We start from the raw sequence: 17,914 nt of genomic DNA, 5'->3' as shown, positions 1-17,914 counted from the left end.
TGGAAAATATTAAAATACTGTAATACATCAAACATTAAAAGCTTCCCTAAACAGGGCTGCCTTCAGATGTCTTCTAAAAGTCTGGTAGTTGTTGTTCTACATGGGGCCGCACTTGAAAACATCCAGAAGCTTTAAATCAGTCCAAAATGCAGCTGCCAGATTGTTACAGATTTTATTCTGGTGCTCTTATCTTCATTGGCTAGCCATGTATTTCTGGACTCAATTCAAGTCCTACTTCTTTCCTTTACAGCCTTAAGAAAGGGGTGGGAAGCCTCAGGCCTGGGTACCAAATGAGGCCCCAATGCCTCTCTATTTGCCCCTCAGATTTGCCCAGGTGATGCTCCCAGGCAACACCTCTCACTGGTCCTGCTTTTCACCCTGAGTGCTTTGGCCTGGATGGAATGTATCCCTGAACTCCAATAATGCCTCTTGCTCTAATAATGACTCTTGCCTCTTGCTCCTCTTGGATGGAGCAAAGAGCAAGGTGTACGAATGTGTGTAGAAATTAGTCTATATACTCTATAAAAAGAAACTGCAGGAAAAAAACTTTTTGTTATATAGTCCAAAACCGAGTTGGAGGGAAGTCAATCCTTGTTACGTTGTTAATTATTGTTTGTCTTGTTTCTTATTATGTTTTCGTTTTGTTTTCGTTTGTTCTTGTTTGGTTAATAGAAACTAATAAAAAGATTTTTTTAAAAAAAGAAATTAGTCTATATACAAAGGTGATGTTTACGTTTGTTGCTCTGCCCATTTTTGCCTTTGGCCTTGTCCACCGCTTGCATGTGGCCCTAGAAAGGTTGCCCCAGACAGGACAGTGTGTATGTATTCATTTTAACTCAATAAAGATCCTTCAAGTTCAAAAAAAAAAAAGAGAAAAAGAAAAAGAAAGGTTGCCCCAGAAGAGAATGCAGACCCTGGACTGAAAAAAGATTCCCCACTCGTTCCCCACGCCTGCCCTAATGGCTTGGGGACCTGGCTACTTCTCTCCTTCAATCAGTATTGGGGGTATTGCTCCAGATTCCCAAGCTGATTAAATTGCAGCTGGTGGACGAGAGGAACAGTGCATAACATCATGGCATCAACATCATAGCATGGCCTCCCCCTAAGTTTTGTTTTGTCACCTAGTCACGAGGCTTTCAGGGTGGCTGTCTGAGCCCTTGCTATTATGCAGTGCAATAACCCCACTTTTCTGTTAACTGGTTTATGGTAGGCTACTTGGTTTTTCAGATTGATTTCATTGAAGTTTTTACTGTTTTTATTATGGCCACTGCGAAGTAACATGGGTTCACATATGTACAGCATCTATGTAAACTAGCATTATCCGGGAATGCCCTAAAGATGTCAACTCTGGATGCCTTTTGTAACAGGAAGACTCATGCCTTGCTGTGACAACTCAGTAAGATAGCAAATGGCAGGGTATTCTGCTGTGTGTGTGTGTGTTTGGGAGTGTGTGGGAGGGCAGAACAGCACCATTTCTAAATTACCATTACATTTGTAATGCTAGCAACGTGAAACATACTGTTTGCTAACAGTTTCCAAAATGGGACTGAAACCATTTCCATCAGTGAAAGGAAGCCCACTTGTTACTACTTTTACAGCTAAAGACTCCAAATCTGAAATTAATTGAGGATGCCACTGGGATTCAGTAAACCACAATTGAATCCCCTGCTGAGAAATGCACCATTAGATCAGTTTTCCCTTCCAACTTGCTATTGACAGGCATCCAGCTGGGCAAACGGAATTAAAATGATAGTTCAAAGCATAGCCTTGAAGATGGGTTGCCTATATCTATCATCTATCTATTCCACATGGCTGGATGTAGCAAGAGGAGAAAGAACAAAAGACTACTCCAATGGATTTCAGTAAGAGATGGTTTGGAATGCAGAACAAGTTTCCCCATGCCCAAAAATCAGAGGGGTATATTTGTGTGTGTGTGTGTGCGCGCGCATATGTACAGAAATCATTTTCACTAAAAAGAAGGATAAATCTTAGAAGCATTGTTCACCCTAACTAATGAGAATAGGACAAGCAGCAATGCATAAATTATATTATTGTTATTAATAATAATAATAATAATAATAATAATGTATCTACAGTTTTCTAGGTTCTGTACAATTTAAAAATAAAAACAAAACCAAGCTGCCTGTGGAGATAATGATGAACAAGGAAGCCCTCTCCAAGGCACAAAGCCTTTCTGACTTCATCCTACTATTTGGCAGGAGCCCAAATTACACAATTAGTATCTCCTTTATTGGTAACCAACTTGAGTCCTTCAGACAAGCAGCATGCTCTCTTTAACAGAGTCAAATAATCCCTTAAATCTGTGCAAAGGTAGGACACCTCACCCTTTCCAGGTAGCTTGTCACTTGTATCAGTAACTCAAAATCAGCTAAGAGGTTTAGGTGTCAAACACAGAGAATAGGCAATGCTCTGAAGAACCATCTAGCCAAGAGATGACAGATGGGAAACTAGGTCTTGTCTTCTGCAGCAGTACTAATTGCCAGTACACAGTGCCATATATTTATGCATTTAACAGCACCATCTTCAACATGGAAAGCTCCACTACATCAATCAGAAACACAGAAAGACAAAGAAGAGCAAAGGTAAGCCTTGATTCTCTTTGATTACCGCTTCTTCCATTGCTATGAATAATCAACACCTGATTTGCTCTGTCCCTGCTGCTTCAAGGCATTCACGAAGATGGGCTTCCTCAGCCACTATGGCCAAGTGGAAAATGTACTACTGACAAACAAGTGAAACACTTGTGTGCTTATTGATTGCCATAAACATACAGCTGCTCTGACCATGTCAGGGGATTGATTGCCTTCTTCGCTTCCAACAGCAATCTTCAAAGTCTGTTACACTGTTTAGTCCACAAGACTGAATATCTCACCATGATTACTACCATCCACACACACACACACACACACACACACACACACACAGTAAAAGTGTCTTGAACTTAGGTGATTTCACAAGAGCCATTATGAAAGGACTAATTATTTTAAGGATGTGTCCCATGTTTGTGGAGTGGGTGGAAGGAAAGGAGAAGAAGTCAATGCTATATCAAGTGTACAGGCTAGCTATTATGGGATGTATGGCTCTGAAGGCCCTACCTATCAAGTTCCAGTGGGAGGAGTTATCCTTGCTACAGAATGTGCTCCAACGTAATCTGGCAAATAACGAACCTGTTCAGTAATTTCAGTGTGTCTACTCAGAGTATGACTAGCATTGGATACCGCCATATAGGTTACGGTATAAAAGTTGCAGTAAATCTACATGGAACCACTGGTTAGTTTCTCAGTGGAACAGAGAACTGAGGTGCACTGTCTGAATTATGTGACACATAATTCTGTTTCACCCTTGTTTGCCAATTCAGGTGATGCAATTGATGCAATGAACCAGTACCTGAGATCAGTAATGGACTGGGAGAGGGTCAGTAAACAGAAACTAACTCCAGACTAGCAAACAGATACTTTGGGTGAATGGCTTGTTTACCCAGGGAGACAAGATTCAGTCTGTTTGGGCAGAATTGCACAACCGCTTAGGGGTCAGATTTGTAGTTTGGGGGGCTGTTAGATCCAGTCTCATCTCTGAAGGTACAAGTGGCTTTGTAGCATGAAATGCTTTTCACCAGCAGCAATTTCAATCTCCGGACTACCCTGGCCATTGTTATCTATGATATGGTAACAGCAGCAGTAGTAATCTCAGACGGATGGCCATTTAACTGGTGCTGAAATGGTGAAAGCTGGACTATAAAGAAGGCTGATCGCCAAAGAATGGATGCTTTTGAATTATGGTGTTGGAGGAGACTCTTGAGAGTCCCATGGACTGCGAGAAGATCAGACTTATCCATTCTGAAGGAAATCAGCCCTGAGTGCTCACTGGAAGGACAGATCCTGAAGCTGAGGCTCCAATACTTTGGCCACCTCATGAGAAGACTCCCTGGAAAAGACCCTGATGTGGGGAAAGATGGAGGGCACAAGGAGAAGGGGATAACAGAGGACGAGATGGTTGGACAGTGTTTTGAAGCGACTAACATGAGTTTGACCAAACTGCAGGAGGCAGTGGAAGACAGGAGTGCCTGGCGTGCTCTGGTCGATGGGGTCACGAAGAGTCGGACACGACTAAACGACTAAACAACAACAAAATGGTGACAAAGTAGATTGCAAGAGCATCTCAGAGACAGCAGACCAATTTATTAGATCAAGCATTTCAACAGATATTGTAGCTCTAGCCCAGTAACTAGCGTACACAAAGAGTGCCATGAAAGCAAGAATGTAGTAACTTTCTCTTAAAGACAGCATCCTGCCTTGCACACACGGAGCTGTCCTTTGTACTGAAGAGAACAGGGAAACTCATGCTGAGTTTTATATGCACATCAGAGCCCCCATGCAGATTCTGAGCACAGCCGAAATGAGTATCTTGCCCAGTATCTTGATTTATGCTACACCTGCTGAATTTGAGACCAGAAGACCAAGAAAGGATCTCAAAGCCGTTAAGTTCCAAGTTTCTACTTTAATGCAACGTTTGTAGCACCGCAAAAAACAAAATCCAAACTATCCAAACTCAACTACTCGACAAGCAGAGTTGCCAAACTGCACAAAACACCTGCAGAGCAAATGGACTCTATTGCAGAGCAATATTGCAGAGCAAGTGAACCTAGACAGCATCTTAAAAAGTAGAGATATCAACTTGCCAACAAAGGTCCGTATAGTAAAAGCTATGGTTTTCCCAGTAGTGATGTATGGAAGTGAAAGCTGGACCATAAAGAAGGCTGATCGCCAAAGAATTGATGCTTTTGAATTATGGTGATGGAGGAGACTCTTGAGAGTCCCATGGACTGCAAGAAGATCAAACCTCTCCATTCTTAAGGAAATCAGCCCTGAGTACTCACTGGAAGGACAGATCCTGAAGCTGAGGCTCAAATACTTTGGCCACCTCATGAGAAGAGAAGACTCCCTGGAAAAGACCCTGATGTTGGGAAAGACGGAGGGTACAAGGAGAAGGGGACGACAGAGGACGAGATGGTTGGACAGTGTTCTTGAAGCTACGAACATGAGTTTGACCAAGCTGCGGGAGGCAGTGGAAGACAGGAGTGCCTGGCGTGCTCTGGTCCATGGAGTCACGAAGAGTCGGACACGACTAAACGACTAAACAACAACAAGTGAGCCAAGTTGCTGATCTTTACTTTCCTCTTTGCAACAAATTAAATCTGTCCTCATCATCAGAAATAAATAAAAGGGTGGTTCTTTATGTTCTTGACAATAACCTTTCAAGATTCTGGAAGCTTGCTCACCCATATTCTTCTCACATTTCGAAGCACATGTCATTCACTCTTTCAACCTGTCAGTCTTGCCGACTTTGTACAGAACATGACTGTTCTAGCTTGGTTCTCTAATGTCACACCCTCCAGCAATTCTGCTATAGCTATCTCTACCCGGGACAACTAATCAATTTGAAGAGAGAGAAGCATCACATTCAATAGGAGACTTGCCCAGAAAGAGATCTGGAAGGAATTGGGTAAAGAGATTAGTTAAACATATACAGTATGAAAAGCAGCTCGTGCAGGAAGGTAGGGCATTCCTTTCAAAGAAGGTCTTTCTTGTTACTAGCTGACAGTCATAAGGGCAAGCATGATGTTTGTTGGGTAAAATAACCCCCCAGCACGTGTATAAAATAAAGTTCCGAAATCATGGGTTACTAATTATGGGCAGCTGGTTCTTGCAGGAACCTGGAGGAAAGTTTTGGAAAACAAGGAGGGTGTTAGAAAAGTGGATTATCTCAGGAATATTTGATTAAATCTTAGTTGTTCAAGGGGCTACAGAACCACTTATTCAAACACAAAGCAGATCATTTATGAGTTAACGCAGATACTTATATATGTTCCACTGGATGCCAATTTTTAAATTTGAGAGGAGGCTCGTGTGGGGCAGAGAATTCATATTAATCCAGACCAGTATTATATTTATATTCACTTAATTTTTTTATTTAGAACTAATGAACCATTTTTATGGCTATCAACAATATTTATTTTCTGGGTGGCTCAAAAGAATTAGGAATAATAACATACTCTATGTCAGGGGCTCTCAAACCTCATTTCTCACTTGAGAAAGCTTAAAATTACTGAGTCCCACTTGCCAAAAAGTGGTGCTACAGGGGTGGAACCAGTCACAAAATGGTGGCGGACGGAGGCAGAGTTTGGCATAATCAGCTGGCAATTACCAACATCTTTTCCTAATTATAGCTAATCCCTCCTTGGATATGGTTAAATTCTTTGCCTAGTGATTTCCTTGTGGCAAGGAGTTGTATAACTCAGCTTTTCTCAAACAAAGTAGACTTTGATTCTGGAGGTATTGTGACAGCCACTTCACTTTAGGCAGAATATGATGATCCAGAGTCTTTAAATAGAAAAGGATTTATTTATTTATTATATTTCTTTCCCCCCTGTCCCCATGCATCTCAGAGTATTTTTACTCATCCCCTGAATTTCTTCTCCCCTTCTCCTTTCACACTTAATTTGTACCAGTGTTCCACCAACTTCCACCAGTGTTGGTTTATTTCATCACTTCTTGCTGCTCCTTTTATTTACTTCATCTTCCTACAACAGCTTTCCTTTTTTATTCTTAATTTATTTTTGTTTCATTTGCTTCAACTTAACCATGTATTTCTCTTTCTAATTTCTTCCAGTGCACTCTCTGGTCCTATCCTCTCAGAGGGAGATTTCCCATCCATTCTCCCCTCTGTCCCCCGGACACCTTCATTCAGCTGCTGGCAGTGGCCCAAACAAAAGGCTATACGGGCCAAGGGATGGGGCAGGTAAGGGAGAAGGCATGGGTGAACTGAGGCCCACTGGTGAAAAACACTGCTCTAAGTCTTTCTGCTGAATTTTGGTAGGCATCTTTATATTACCTATTTATTCTTATTATTACATTTCTGTCCCACCCTTCTTCCTTCATGGAACTCAAAGCAATAGGCATGGGAGTTTCCAGGTTCTCCCACCTGGGCATAGACTCAAACCTGCTTAGCTTTAGCAAAGTAGCTTCATCATGTGCCCTAAAGACCATGCCATAATATTCACCAGTCTTACTATTTATTTATTTTTTTAAACCTTTTAACTGGAGATATTGAGGCCTCACACATGCCAAACAAATGCTCTCACTTCCACAAGAGGCAACTAAGGTTCGGGGGCTGGATCCGGCCCACGGATGGTCCGGGAATCAGCATGTTTTTACATGAGTAGAATGTGTCCTTTTATTTAAAATGCATCTCTGGGTTATTTGTGGGGCACAGGAATTCATTCATTTTTTATCCCCCCCCCCCCCGAAAAATTAAGTCCGGCCCCCCACAAGGTCTGAGGGAGACTGGACCGGCCCCCTGCTGAAAAAGTTTGCTGACCCCTGCACAACAGCATCAAGCAAAAGAGCAACTGCAAATTCCGCCTGAAGGCAACAGATACTTGTTGTTGTTTAGTCGTGTCCGACTCTTCGTGACTCCATGGACCAGAGCACACCAGGCACTCCTGTCTTCCACTGCCTCCCGCAGTTTGGTCAAACTCATGCTGGTAGCTTCGAGAACACTGTCCAACCATCTCGTCCTCTGTCGTCCCCTTCTCCTTGTGCCCTCCATCTTTCCCAGCATCAGGGTCTTTTCCAGGGAGTCTTCTCTTCTCATGAGGTGGCCAAAGTATTGGAGCCTCAGCTTCAGGATCTGTCCTTCCCGTGAGTACTCAGGGCTGATTTCCTTCAGAAGGGAGAGGTTTGATCTTCTTGCAGTCCATGGGACTCTCAAGAGTCTCCTCCAGCACCATAATTCAAAAGCATCAATTCTTCAGCGATCAGCCTTCTTTATGGTCCAGCTCTCACTTCCATACATCAGATACTAAGCACCCAATATTCCACTTTTTATACCCTTCACTTCTTCTCTCTCATTTGTTGTCTGTAAGCAGAAAAGCAGTCTGCTTTCTGCTTTGCAATTCCCCTAACCTGGCCACTTCTTGACTAAGCATCTACTTAGCATTGACAGTGTGCCCTGCATGCTGATCAGTACAAAGCCATTAACACCATCACTGCTGTTTCAGGAGTGCTTCACACTTTTAGCCGCAATAAGCAGTGACACCAGTGTTTCCCCAACATACCAATGTAGGAAATGGGAAAAGCAGAGATGCGACCTTTAAAAACATGCAGAGACATACACCAGGAACTCCCAATCAGCAGCAGAACAGCAGATGCTCACTGTGAGTGTGAGGAATCTGTGCCTGCCTTTTCCTCTTTACATCTTTGCAGAGTGTGAAGTTATTGTTTGTTAAATGGAGAGGACAAATGGGCAAGGACAAAACCTGACAGGGATGAAGAAGGGGGGGGGGGAGAAGGGGAACTGAGCCGAAAGTGCAAAAAACACTTGGCTTTGGCTGTTAGGGAAAGGGCTGTGGGACTGATGTGAAAAAGCAGGCTGTTATCAACATAGGAAGCAGCATAGCCAAGTGCATTAAAAGAAAGAGGGAAGAGAACAATAGCAGTTGAAAGAAGACATGCTTATGCAGAGCAAAAGAGACTGAAATGGAAATAAAGAGTTAGAGTGAAAAAGAGCCTTGTGATTTCGGATTTGAAGGCCAGATTTGCTTGTGTCCGCTCTTTATTGTTATTTTTATTTAAGTGATTTTTACGCTGCTTTTAAAAACCGAAGCCCTTTTAAAGTGGCTCACAAATAATGATGACAAAACGCAATAAAACAGTGTTACCAATCCAACCACTAGAGCCAAACACCAATGATACATTTTTAGCATCTAAAAGCGAACAGAGCAGCAAAAAAACGAAACAAGCATATCACACCCAGCCAACCTGCGCCAGCAGATACCACAGTGCAGTCGTACCCTGGTTATCTAACAGAATCCGTTCGACTTCCAAAACATTCGGAAACCAAGGTGCGGCTTCTGATTGGCTGCAGGAAGCTCCTGCAGCCAATCAGAAGCTGCATCAGACGTTGGGTTCCAAAGAATGTTCGCAAACTGGAACACTCACTTCCGGGTTTGCGGCGTTTGGGAGCCAAGGCGTTTGAGTCGCAAGGCGTTTGGGATCCAAGGTAAGACTGTACTAACAATGTTACAAGCAAGTTTAAAACCCACACAAGCTACCTAACCAAAGGCTAATGGAAAAGAAACATTTTCATGGCCTACCAAAGAGAAAGCAGGGATGAGACCAAAAGCACCTTTTGTGGGAGGGAATTCCATAGGTAAGTGGCCATCACCATAAAGGCCCTGTCTTGTATTTCCACCAGCCTAACTGTATACTACTGGCAGATCTGTGAGCAAGACCTCTGTGGCCGTTCTTGGGGCTTGAAGCAGGCTCATATGGGTGCCAGTGGTCCACCAAGTAATTTAGTGTCAAACTGTTTAGGATTCAGAAGCAAACAGCCAGTGCAATTGATTTTAATTAATAAAATTAATTAATTTAATTTTTTTATTAATTAATAAAATTCTCTTTTCAAAGCAAAGTTAATGTTTTATGGCCACATAACAGTTCACATGTTACACGTGCGCAGAGCAATGATTTCTCAGAGTGCTGCTGGTGGTAGAAAAGTTGGGGAAAGATGTCATATTTATCTTAGTCTTTAGGCAGGATGTGGGGAGGAAACTTTCTGTGCCCTATACAGACTTTCTGTTTCTCCCTGATGTAGCCCAGTTGCTTCCTTTATTTATCCTTTCCTGCAAAAACGCAGTTTGAAAAAAGAAAGAATGCAAACAGAGCAAGAAAAAATTGCATAGCCATTAGAGATCTGCACAATGTATTCAAAGCACAGCACTGTTGCTTCCTTGAGGAAAAATCTGGAGATGTGCATCTCGTGAACACACATTTTTGTACTCACATCTGTGGAGGGATCCCATTATCAATCAAGATCTACATCGCCAATCACAAAAAGCTTTCTGTTTGGCTGTCTATTTCGAGTACGTTTTCATTAGAGTTTAAACCAATCAAAACCAAACAAATCTTTTGCAACTCAAAGGGTAAAGGGCTTTGTTACATTATGCTTGGAAATCTGAATCAGGAAGGATGTGAGAAAAGATTTAAAGAGATTAAAATTATGTAACACAGAGAGAGAAAATACATTCCAGAAAACTCCCTGACAAAGATGCGGCTTGTCAGTCCTAACACAAATTCAGATTGAAGCATCCTTTAAAGCAGGTACATGCAAGGGATTTAGAGGCACTCAAGGACAGAGAGCAGATGAATTCTCCTTTGCTCATCATTCTTCTACCTTGCAGGGAGGGGGAGTAATTACTATATATTTGCACTGATCCACACCCTTCCTAAATGTCAACTGAATAAACCAAGGAAGTATTTTACAGCCCTCTGCTATATTCTACATACACCCAAGCTGAAGAAAACATACCAAACCTAAGAAATGCCCTTATACAGACATTGAACTTAACCATAATTAAATGCTACATACAGTTAAGGATTAGCCCCAAATTGGGATGTGAAGCTATGGTTATGTGTTATATCAGCACTGAGCAAGCCACAGTTCAAAGCTGTCAACGTTTCCCTTTTTTAAAGGGAAATTCCCTTATTCCGAATAGGATTCCTCGCAAGAAAAGGGAAAAGTTGACAGCTATGCCACAGTTAAGGCAAGTTTGTGTTCTCTTCCAGACTCCTGCTTAAAAGGGGAGAAGCAGATCATCCCCTTACACCATTTGGGGGGTAGGGTGGGGTTCAGCAAATTAAACTATGGGTTCACAACACATTTGAAATCTTCTTAACCAAGGTTAGACAACAAGCCAGGCTAGTGCAAGGCAAACACAACCCTGGCTGATCATGATTACAAAATCAGAAGTATCCTATACATTTGCCCTCCGCTGTTGAATGTGAGTCTTTCTCCCTTCCATTTCTGGAGCAAGCTATGGTTAGTGTTACATGCAAACAGATTTTAACCCTAACCATTTTTAGCTCAGACCTGAATTTGCTAATCTGGTTCTAACAACGTCTCTAAACTGAAGAGTGGCAGCTAACCGTGGTTAATTCATGTATGCTAACCATGTTGATTCCCAAAAGATAAGTGGGGGGATTTGCAACCTTGATGGTAAGAGATAAGAGGGGAAAGGAATATTCAAATCTCAGGTGGGTTACTGATCTCCTAACCTCAGTCAGGAGAATATGCAGTATTGTGTCTGCGCTGGCCAGCTATTATGGGGTGCCATCCCCGGTGAAGGGATATATATTTAAATTATTTATATTCTACCTCTCAAACAAAACTGATTCACAATAAAAACACATACCTTAAAACAAAATACGATGCAGTGAAAACATCAGCAATACTGATTCTCAATAAAAACTTAGGGGAGCAGTACTGATTTCAATCTCTTTCTAACATAGAGCGGGAATTGTGAAGGAATGAATTGTGTCCCGGAAGAGCAGCTTCACAACTGGAAAGGCCTTGTTCCTTATTGCCGCACATCTTGCTCCAAAATGTGGGGGCACAGAGCAGGGCCTCAGACAAGAATCTTATGAGGTGAGCAGATTTATGTGGGGGCTGGTGATCTTTCAGGTACTATTGTTCTAAGACATTTAAGGCTTTAAATGGCAAAATGGAAATTCTGAATTCTGCTTGTAAACTAACTGGCAGTCAGCTTAGTTTGTAAAGAAATGTTTCCTAGGGCATGAGGCAGTTGGCAAACAAGGTTTTGCATTTCACACCAGTTGTAGTTTCTAGATACGTGTTCAAAGCAACATCACGTGGAGCACAATGCAGTAATGCAATCTAGATTCTTTAAGGGCATGAATAACTGAGTACAGGTCATGTTTTTTCCAGGATTGGCCACAGCTGCTGAATCAGCCAAAGCTGCTGAACGACGTGCCAGAGGCCACAAAAGATAACTTGATCATCCAGATTTAAAAGCACTTCCAAGATGAGAACATGATCCTTTGGGAGGGAGGGCAAACCCCCCCCCCCCATGTAGAACAGGTTGAATCTGATTTGCTTGCTCAAGTGTATCATTAATCAGCCATGCTTTGGTCTTATCTGGACTGAACCTCAATTTACTGGTCATTAGCCATCCCATTTAGAATCTATTTAGGACCTTGGCAATGTCACCTAAAGCAGATGGGGAGGTACAACTATACATCATCACCTTACTGATGACGTTTCACCCCAAAACTCCAGATTTCTCAGGTTTAGTGTGTTTTAAAAGCATAGGGCTGGAGGAATGGGATCCTGCAAAATTCTGCAGAATAAAGGCGAAGGCATCAAGCAGCTCTCCCAAGCAAGTTACCCAGGAATCAAAGGACATGATGCCAGCACCAGACCAAAGGTGCCTGCGAAGAAGCTTTTTAGTATGGATCTGCCCTTTGCATTTCAAAGGAGATCTCTCTGTAACTCCCTGAGCTCATCTGCTTAACGCAGCAGAGCTGAAGGACTATTGCAAAAGAAGATCTGCTCAAAATGCACACAAATTCAACGCCCCAATGTAGGTCTTCTTTATTCTATTCATGTTCAACCCGTTTTGAACTTCTTTACAATAAATTTTAAGTTTGATTCCCCAAATCCTCACCTGTTTTGCTGACCGTTTTCTCACTTTCCGAGCTCTAAATACTATCCTCTTTTTGAAATAATTTCATTTTTTTTTACTATTTCAAAATTCCTTTACCTGAGCTTCAGCAATGCAAAAGCCTCTTGATGAAGCCCTCCCCTCCCCTTACTTTCCAGAGGCTTTCATCGTCCTTCTGCAGCAGTTGCTGTGCTTACCTTGCGGACGTGAGACGAGAAGAGAACATTCATGAACTTGTCTTTTCGTTTCAACTCATTGGCAATGGGGACGAATGAGCCTGCACCCTGAGGGTTATCTGGATTCTAAAGGAGCAAACGGGAAGACAGGCAGGTAATTTGTCTTCATCATTAAAGCAAGGGCAGCAGCATCTTTGCCATTCCAGGTCAGCCAGCTATAGAAGTCTCAAATATACATTTGTAGCAACTCCGCAATTGCTACCCTTCAACACAAAGACAGCATTTCAAGCCCAGCACCTCCTTGATTCCAAAGGTTGCAGTTCTTAAACAGAGACTATGTTAGAGCAGGATATGTTAGAACTGCTCAGGTAAGCGATGGCCATCAGTCTTTTAATTATGGAGTTGAATTTCCTAGGTTTTCTGAACAAGGCAGCAAATAAAGCAGGCTTCCTCAACCTCGGCCCTTTAGATGTTTTGAGACTGCAAATCCCTGACCACTGGGTCCTGCTAGCTAGGGATCATGTAGGCCAAAAACATCTGGAGGGCCGAGGTTCAGGAAGCCTGAAATAAAGTGTCCTCCTGAATAACAGCTTTTGGGAATCACAAGTGGGGAGAGTGTTCGTTGTTGCCATCTGGCCCTGCTTGTTTCCCATAGGCTTGCGACTGTGAGAACCAGACAACAGGCTTCAGTCTGATCCGGTGCTTTTCTTATGAAAGGGCTTGGCCGTGGTTTCTACATCCCTGAAAGATGGGAGTGAGTGGGCATTTTATTTTTTATTTTTTTATAAATATTTATTAGGATTTTACAAATTATAGCAGACATAACAATACACACAAACACAAACAAAAATAAAATTAAAAAAGAACAAGTATAGTTTCAAGACCTTATTTTCTTAAAACTTATTTCACCGACCTCCTCATACCTCCCCTTTCTGCATTCCCATTTCAAAAATTTTGTTCAGCAAATCCTCACCCTTAATTTTATCTAATTATCATTCTTTCTTTTCTTTCAACTTAATCTTTACAGCTGTACTCCATTTAATTTTTAAAACCACATCATTCTAAGACTCATGAATTTTACAATATTTCTTAAGATAGTTCTTAAATTTCTTCCAATCTTCTTCTGCCATCTCTTTTCCCTGGTGTGAGTGGGCATTTTAAGGAGGCATACAAGTTTGTTCTGTCCTGCATTCTGTTTGTTTTTCATACAATAGATTGCAGAACCCAACGCATACATGGGGCCTTCTTTTCAAGCATGGTCACAGAACACAGAAGAGCAGCACTACTGGACTAAGCACAAATGTCTTTCTAGACTAGAAGGACATTTGTGCTAATCCAACATCCTTGTTTCCAAACAGAAGCCCCTGGAAAGCCCCCAGGAAGGGAACTGCGCTCTCCCACTATTTTTCTCCATCTAATAGTATGAAGTGGTACCTCGGGTTACAGACGCTTCAGGTTACAGCCGCTTCAGGTTACAGACTCCGCTAACCCAGAAATAGTACCTCGGGTTAAGAACTTTGCTTCAGGATGAGAACAGAAATGGTGCTCTGGAGGCGTGGCAGCAGCGGGAGGCCCCATTAGCTAAAGTGGTGCTTTTTATCTTTGTGGTATCACAGAACGCAATGACTGACATTTTGTGTGTTCTGCTATACTTACCAATGCAATGTAGTTGCCCTGCCAGGCTCTTTGGATCCCCATATCACTTCGGTGGCCCTTCAGCACTTCCACTGCTGCCACCTTTGCCCTGATCTGAGGCACATCCTTGGGGGGAATGCTCTTGATGAGTTCGTGCGCCCTCCACCTGGGAGAAACCAAACAAACCAGAAGCAATTGCACATCAGACTAGCACAGGGATTGGAATATAAGGTTGCCCAATTAAATAGTTATCAGCATTTCCATACAAGCAATTCTGCAATCCCACTAACCAATTGATTGGCATAACTGAAAATAATCACAGGCTGGCTTTATTCTGCGGCCGCCACATCCTTAAATGGTGCTTGCAACTTTCTCAAATACAATACAGTTGTACCTTGGTTTTCGAACAGAATGCGTTCGGCTCCCAGAACCGTTCGAAAATCAAGGCACGGCTTCCAATTGAAGCTTCCTGCAGCCAATTGGGAGCCGCGCCGGACATTTGGCTTCCAAAAAACCTTTGAAAAATGGAACAATCGCTTCCGGTTTTTGATCGTTCAGAAGCCAAAACGTTTGGGTTGCAAGGCGTTTGGCTTTCGAGGTTACACTGTACCTGGCAGTATCAGGTAATGTTCCTGCTCCGTAGCCCAAGAAACAAACTCCCTTCAATTCCTACCTGTGATAGATTGCCTGCAGAGCCTCTTCAAACCGCCTCAGCACTTTGGGTGGGGTGGGCCATCTCACATGCTTGCCGTAGCCTTTCATAGACTTCACGTTGTGAAATCGCCGGGCAACCTCACAGATATACGACTTCACTTTGTATCGGCGGTAGCACTTTATGATCTTGAGGGCAGCTCGGGTTCTCTTGTAGCGCAGGCGAGCCAGTGTGCCCCTCCAAACCTACAGAAGCCCCCACAAAAAAGTTAGGACAATAGAAATAGGGGGGGGGGGTATGAGTAGTTTCCTTCTTCCTACTCAATATTTCATGTATCGCTACAAAGTAATAGTGCAAATGGAGCATGCCTTTCACAATATAGAGGTACCTTGGTTGTCGAACGTAATCCGTTCTGGAAGACCGTTTGACTTCCAAAATGTTTGACAACCGAGGTGCAAAGGGCTGGGCTGCAAAGTCAGTGGAGAAAATTAAAAAAACCCCACAGCAGAAGCCGTTCGACTTCTGAGGCACGTTCAAAAACGGAAGCAATTACTGTGGTACCTTGCAACTCATTACCAAATTGCAACTCATTACCAAACTTAAAACCATGGAGAGACCTGGTCTGAACAGAGACATTGGATTCTTATCTCATTATACATGACTAAGCCATTTCTCACCTTCTCACCCCTTGCCTTTTCCTGTAAGACCTATTACAGTCGTTAAGAGTCGTCAACAGGCTCATCTCAGCTATCTGCCAATCTCCCATTCCCACCACCCTTCTGAGTAATACCCCTCCCCACCTTCTCACTATATAGAAGGATCTGGCAACTTCTGTTTCAGTGTATCTGAAGAAGTGTGCATGCACACGAAAGCTCATACCAAGAACTAACTTAGTTGGTCTTTAAGGTGCTACTGGAAGGAATTTTTTTATTTTGACTATGGCAGACCAACACGGCTACCTATCTGTATGTGGTACCTTGGTTCTCAAACGGCTTAGTTGTTGAACAAATCAGCTCCCGAACACCGCAAACCTGGAAATAAGTGTTCCGGTTTGCAAATGTTTTTCGGAAGCTGAATGTCCAACGTGGCTTCTGCTTGAGTGCAGAAAGCCCCTGCAGCCAATCAGAAGCCGCACCTTGGTTTTTAAATGGTTTCGGGGAGTCGAACAGACTCCCAGAACGGATTAAGTTCAAGAACCAAGGTACCACTGTACTACGGGTTTTTGGCATTTGAAAATCGAAATGTTCGGCTTCTGAGACACATGAAAACTGAGGTACCACTGTATACTTGAGTATACATGCCAGACAGCACCTGCCACTCACCCCACCAGCCTTTGCTTGTATATATACACAAAATGAAGCACTGTGCAAGAAGCCTTGTATACTTCATATTAAATAAATAGTCCAGATCCTGTACCAAGAAGCCTGATTTACACAAGCTATGTGAATTATGCAAAAAACAATCACATCTGCATAGTTTATTCTGCTTCAGCTACGCATGGAGAGGGGCAAAATGCTCTTCAGGACATTGAAGAGCTGCCGCCTGGAAGTCCCTTAGGACCCACCCTACTCCTCTGATGATAAATCATTTTAACTGAATTTAATATTGCATTTTCACATTGCCGCCACCTGCCCCGGGACACAATGCTGAAGGGTGGGGAAGAAATCTAATAAATAGTAACAATACAGAGGTCTACTGCCAATGCTCCCTTGTCATGCCATGCTGCAGAGTTAATTAATTGTGGGGAGACATAGTTAGAGGAGTGCCAACCCAATTCTCCCTCTATCATTATTTATATTGTGCCACTGCCAGACATGGCCCTTGATGAAGTAGTGTACCAATAGACAAGGTACTGCTCCAAGCATCTTTCTATCTAAATCCCAAGAGGGAAGGAGAGGTCTAGGTGACGGAATAAACAGACAAGTCAAGTTAAGTGGACTCAGGCTTAATTTTGTTTGGGGATCATGGAATCATAGAACTGTAGAGTTGGAAGGGATCCCCAAAGGTGATCCAGTCCATCCCCCTGCTATGCAGGAATCTCAATAGGATCTAGGGATGAGGACTAAGGGATCTATAGACACTGCCGCTTAAAAACACAACTATATAAACCGGAGAATTACGTAATACAGCGAGGACAACAGAAACCAGTCTCCTAAGTATAGCTATTCTGCTGTTACATTTATTTACAGCAGGGGTGGGTAACCTGTAGCACTCGGCCGAATTTCAAATGCTCAGGTCAGCAGCAATAAGCCCCTTCCCCAGTAGTCCTCTGGGCAGGGAAGAAAAGGTGAAGAAGGAGGGGGAAAATGGGTGGCCCTCCCCACACTGAGCCTTGGCTCCACCCACTGCATGAAGCCAGGGCAAATTGCCCCTAAGCAAAATGTTGCCTAGACCAGGGTTTCCCAAACTTGGGTCTCCAGCTGTTTTTGGTCTACAGGTTTCATCATCCCTGACCACTGGTCCTGATAGCTAGGGATGATGGGAGTTGTAGTCCAACAGAGAGCCAAGTTTGGGGAACCCTGCCCTAGACAGGAAAAAGGCTGACCAGCCATTATTCAGATTTATGATTCAAGTTACTGCAAGGAAGGATGAAGGGTAGCTCAATTCTCCCCTTGTGGACAGGACAACATTCTTATTTGCAATATGTAAAACAAGGGAACAAGAGTCTCATATGTCAAATACCCAAACAAAAAATGAAGACCTAGGGCTTTGACAGAAGGAGGAATAGGCATTATTGCTCCATGCATCTTCCACATCCTCAGTGTTTAGGAGAGCTGCTTTCATGTGGACCTCATTGCTACACTCAAAGGAAGGAATATCACCAGGGGTCGTGCTGACCATGAGCAATGCTTCCGTTTCCTAAGGAACAAGTGAAGCAAAAGTGGATGCCTTGCTGCCCACTGAAGAGCT

At 42.9% G+C, this 17,914-nt stretch overlaps 1 protein-coding gene across 4 annotated transcripts in view; it reads right to left on the bottom strand.

The window, feature by feature from the left end:
• MYO1D (myosin ID) overlaps window positions 1-17,914 on the bottom strand; it is a 175,961-nt gene that overhangs the window by 72,185 nt on the left and 85,862 nt on the right. For all 4 annotated transcript variants that reach the window (XR_014518099.1, XR_014518100.1, XM_083469533.1 and 1 more), the window contains exons 17-19: window positions 15,026-15,249; window positions 14,374-14,518; window positions 12,739-12,843 (exon numbers count right to left, since the gene is read on the bottom strand). Coding sequence is in view for 2 of the 4 variants with exons in the window: in XM_083469533.1 (XP_083325659.1) it covers window positions 12,739-12,843; window positions 14,374-14,518; window positions 15,026-15,249 (474 nt within the window). In the remaining 2 variants the exon portion in view is untranslated. The remainder of the gene's footprint in view (window positions 1-12,738; window positions 12,844-14,373; window positions 14,519-15,025; window positions 15,250-17,914) is intronic.

The sequence above is a fragment of the Podarcis liolepis genome (genome assembly GCF_965112155.1).
Source record: "Podarcis liolepis genome assembly, chromosome: 13".
Classification (NCBI taxonomy): domain Eukaryota; kingdom Metazoa; phylum Chordata; class Lepidosauria; order Squamata; family Lacertidae; genus Podarcis; species Podarcis liolepis.
This window is presented reverse-complemented; position numbering and strand designations above follow the sequence as displayed.